This window comes from Cyprinodon variegatus, unplaced genomic scaffold, assembly GCF_000732505.1.
Source record: "Cyprinodon variegatus isolate N-32 unplaced genomic scaffold, C_variegatus-1.0 Scaffold443, whole genome shotgun sequence".
Classification (NCBI taxonomy): domain Eukaryota; kingdom Metazoa; phylum Chordata; class Actinopteri; order Cyprinodontiformes; family Cyprinodontidae; genus Cyprinodon; species Cyprinodon variegatus.
Window position 1 is genome coordinate 595,952 of NW_015150896.1, and position 4,790 is coordinate 600,741.

The following is a 4,790-nucleotide window of genomic DNA, read 5'->3' on the forward strand; positions in this document are numbered from 1 at the left end:
CATTTTCAGAAACTAGAAGGTGTTTGCTTTCAAATGTTGTATCACATGTAATTTACACTTACAGTTCCTTAGTTATTTGCTAAAGGCGAGGATTATTTAGATTAGGTGGATGTTATTTAAAGGTTATGTTGTCATTTTGGATTATTAAAGTCATGGCTGAAGCCAGATTTAAGAAATCTGCTGCTAGCTGAGGGATTCAGGTATATCGATCATCAGGTGATTGAAGGAAGAACTTGGAAAATGGAAAACTGGGATCGGGCCTCCTGTGCCGTAATGTCGGAGTTTTTCCAGTGTTGCTGTAGTGAAGTAAAATATCAGTTTTGATTATTTATCAAGTTGTCAACAAATGTCCTCCCAAGACATCAACTTGAAAAATGGTCTAAATATTTTTTTTAAATCCCAATAAATGAAATCCATTCAGATGCTTCCCAGGCATATAATACAGATTAGATGACGCTCAGGTTGATCTAAGTGGAAAAAAATTGATTTAAGGCTTTCAAGGTTTTGGGGACAATTTTTATTTTTTTTGACTATGATCAATATTTATTACGGGTGAAGCATCTTGGTTGCTTCCAGACCTAATGGACGTATTAGACACTTATTTAATAGTATACAATGCAACAGCCACAAGTCAGAATATGAAACAAAGCATGACATAATAAGAGCCCATGCAAATTTAGACTCGTACAGAGAGAATATCCCATGGTAAGGGATACAAAACCCTTTGTTGCAGATTATCAGGCCTTTCACACTAATTATGCAAGAGCAAAACCCTCCTATGCTTCATTACAAAAAAGAAGGGGGACTTTTTAACTGAACTGATTGAAGTTCATCTTCAACAACTTTGAGATCGCAAAAGCTTCATACACCAGATCGAGTTTCTCCTCGACGATCAACCTATATATATGGCTGGATTGTCGGGTTTCTGCGCATTTTAGAGGAGGGAAATCCTGCAGTGCATGAGCTGCAAGAACTGACTCGCAAATGGGGAGCTCTGAATTGAGCGGGCAAAGCAGGCGGGCGGGGGAGAGAGACGGGAGTGGAAAGAGATCAAAGTGGGAGGAAGCCTACAAAAATATCCCCCCACCAGGCAGTAGAGCTTCTTAAAACGGTGGTGTGGCTGGGTGGGAAGGGAGCAATGGAAGAGAAACCAGAGGCATTTTTAATCAGAAACTGGGAGTAGAGGGATTAATAAGTAGAAGTTTGCAGTGTGAGTTTGCAAACCTCTTCCACTCTTACTCTTTCACCCACACCTTAGAGACTAAAAGCTGGACTCCATGCGTCTGCCACACTGTCTCCTCTTCCATTAACGTCTGGTTGCTTTGAAGTTACTCATGTGAAAGAGAGTCTGGGTCAAAGGGAGGAGGGAGCCCCCCTCTCACCCTCTTTCTGTGAACACAAACACATCTGTAGACACGCACGCCTTCAAATATTCAGCATTCACCTAAATTCCAGCGCTGCACATCTCTGATACCGTGGTTTGGCTTCAAGACGGTAGCCTGTCATCGCCTCACGTCGATTGGCCGCAGGGTCCGACGAAAGGGGCTCGCCGGTTGGCCGACCCCTTCGGCTGCCTTCTATATTTGCGGGGATTATGCTTCATCGATTGGGCACGCTCCCAATCGCCTGGCTGCTCTTTATAAAGAGAGGAAGGGAAGGAGCAAGGGGGAGGGGCGTCTTCCTTTCTACTATCTCGTCTGGGGTTTTTTTTTTTTTATTTTAAATTGTGCTCATCTTTGGCGCACATGTATGAATGTCAGTGAGCCCCCCCATACCAGTGCAGAAACTCGGACAGATGCACTTCTGCTGAGGATCATGGCGGAACAACTTTACGTTGCGAAATCTGGACGTTTCCCACTTCTTCGGAGGATTTTTGGTGGAACGTCTGGATGCTCTTTGAAGTCTCCCTGCATCCATCTGCAGACTTGCGCCCTTTAGGGATCTTCTAGCATTGTTTAATAGGATCAAAGGAAGCTGCATCAGCTTCAGATGAATCTATGATAGACTGCCACGCTACGATTCCCATCAGTTATATAACATTAATTACAGTATAGGCGTATCTAACCTGTAGAATGGAGGTGATGGCATCTTGCTGGAGAGGGCAGGTAAGCTTTGAAAAGGGACTAAAGGAGAAAGCCAGTTGAACTTTAAAGCCTTTCGTTATAAGAAGCCGTATTAGTGTGTGTGTTCTATTAAAAAATGTCCCTGTGTGTCCATCCAGGAGGAGCAAGCTGCCAAGATCAAGGCGGAGAAGATCCGTGTCGCTCTGGAGAAAATCAAGGAGGCTCAGGTCAAAAAGGTAATTTCTTCCTGACTTTTTTTTTTTTTTTGCAGACTACAAAAGTCCTCCGACCTTATATAACGTTCGTCATATCCACGTTTCTTTTGAACTTCATTCAAGGCAAAGCGCCGGAGCGCATCCAAAATAGGTCATTGCAGCGTTTTTGCAGAAGGGGAAGCGAGACGGCGCTCTGTGCATTTTCAGACAATGAAATGTCTTCCAGTTCTGGTGTTTGGCTGCACAACTGGAGCCCCTTCATCCACCGAAAGCCGCCTCCATTCGGTTATTGATGCTAAACGCTTCGTTTCTGTCAGTGAATGAACCGTCTTTGAGCCCAGCAGTGTCTCCACTACCAGTACTATTCTCTGACATGATGAGATAAAAGGCGCTTGCTAGAGCCGTGACAGTGAGCTTCATCCTTGATCTGCAAGGTTTCCCATTTCAACATGATCTGAATGCATGAAATACCGTCAGCTGTTATATTTTTAATTAGAAATTCAGCGTTTCTCATCAACTTTTCTGCAGTAGAAATTCAGAGGGGGTGGGTCGGTTTGTAATCTTGACAAATGTAGGTCAGGCTCCCCGTGTCTGAGGCTCTGGCATAGAGTCTTTATCGGTTTGGGTTGGAGCTCAGTCATCCGTAGCTTTAAAGCGGCCGGGTGAAGGGTCAGAGTTGGAGAGCTAAATAAAAAGTGGAGCTGCTGTGTGAGAAAGATATCTCTTCAAAATGGGTTCATAATTAATTAAGACAAAATATGTGACATTTTAAATGATCTTAAATTAGTTTATAGTGTAGCTTAGATTAGAATTTTCCATTTTTAAGTTTTAGTTTTGTGGATTTTGTAGAAATCTTTGTTTTATAAGAAAAGCGTGGAGGCCAGACTGAAGTTGTTGAGAACAGAATGACTGATGAATCTAAATCTAAACGACTTGGATGCTTTGTTTTATATGAATAACTGTGAAGCATGGAGGTGGAAGCATCATGGTATGGGATCCCTTTGCTGCATTAGAATCCGGCCAGTTTACCTTCACAGAATCCAGCCCAGATTTGACCATCTACTAGAAAAAAGAAAATATGACTCAGCTAAAGCTTTTCTGAGGTTGTCCCCTCTTCAATAGGCTACAGTTGATGCCCATGCCATGGACATTTCAACTCTTAACTCTACTATAACTGTTACTTATTTGCTGTATTTTCCTTTCACTAAGCTTTACAATGATTTGATATGAGACAGCACCTTAAATAGCAATAATTTGAAAGAAATCTGTGATGTCAGCACTTTTTTAATTTATGGTTTAATAATTTCTGCTTAAAAAATCTCTTTTATGGATTTTATAGCTAAATTAACAGGAGAAAAACGCTTGAAATATGAGTTTTTTTTAGCCGAGTTAAAGAAATAAACTTTAATTTTTTAATGTATTACATCAAAAGAATGACCATCCGTGTGCCAATTATTATTCTCCAATGTCATCTTTAACTTCATCTGTTTAATCAAGGAACAGTAAATCCAATAAATATTGATTCCTAACGCTCTTATTCTCCGTCAGCTGGTGATTAGAGTGCATATGTCGGATGAGAGCTCGAAGACCATGATGGTGGATGAGCGGCAGTCGGTCAGACAGGTGCTGGACAGCCTGTTGGACAAGTCGCACTGCGGCTACAGTCCCGACTGGTCCCTTGTGGAGACCATCACTGAGCTACAGATGGGTAAGCCAGGAGTCCATCGTAACTTAAATAAACACACCATAAACATTGGCTTTGAGCTAAGATGGTTGATGTTTTTCCAGAGCGGATATTTGAGGATCATGAGAACTTGGTGGAGAACCTGCTAAACTGGACCAGAGACAGCCACAACAAGCTGATGTTCATCGAGCGCATCGAGAAGTACGCTCTCTTCAAGAACCCGCAGGTGACTGACCCTTTAAACTGCAGCACGCCTGTAGACTGTAAAGCAATACAAACACATAGCTTATGCATGCTGAGCGCTTACACAGCTGCTAGTCACAGAGAGAATTGGAAGTGGGTCAAAGCTCTAAAGCGAGTAAAGGTGAATAATTTATTTATGTGAGATGAAGTGTGCTGCCAGCTTGAACCTCACCCTCCCATCTTGATCATCAACTCACTTCCCTGTGCTCTTCATCTGTTTCAGAACTATTTGCTAGGGCGGAAGGAGACCTCGGAGATGGCTGACAGGAATAAGGAAGCTCTACTAGAGGTAGAGATCTAAAAGGATAAAGGTGTAATATAAACCAAAGGGGAAAAAACGCTGATTGTGTCGATTTGTGGCTTTTAGGAATGTTTCTGTGGTGGATCTGTGTCTGTGCCAGAGATCGAGGGGATTCTGTGGCTCAAAGAGGATGGAAAGAAGTCGTGGAAGAAGCGTTACTTCCTCCTCAGGGCTTCAGGGATCTATTACGTCCCAAAGGGCAAAGCTAAGGTCAGCTTATTTATCTCTAACCCACAGTCGCACTACCCTTTCAGAACTCACTCTTTCTTTGGCTTTTCAAGCCA

The 4,790-nt window shown here is 42.6% G+C and overlaps 1 protein-coding gene across 1 annotated transcript in view; it reads left to right on the forward strand.

Moving 5' to 3' along the window:
• The window catches only part of LOC107093735 (ras-associated and pleckstrin homology domains-containing protein 1-like), a 57,126-nt gene that overhangs the window by 43,175 nt on the left and 9,161 nt on the right, over nt 1–4,790 (forward strand). The window contains exons 9-13 of the mRNA XM_015388963.1: nt 2,222–2,299; nt 3,827–3,986; nt 4,067–4,188; nt 4,429–4,494; nt 4,573–4,716. Coding sequence (XP_015244449.1) covers nt 2,222–2,299; nt 3,827–3,986; nt 4,067–4,188; nt 4,429–4,494; nt 4,573–4,716 — 570 coding nt within the window. The remainder of the gene's footprint in view (nt 1–2,221; nt 2,300–3,826; nt 3,987–4,066; nt 4,189–4,428; nt 4,495–4,572; nt 4,717–4,790) is intronic.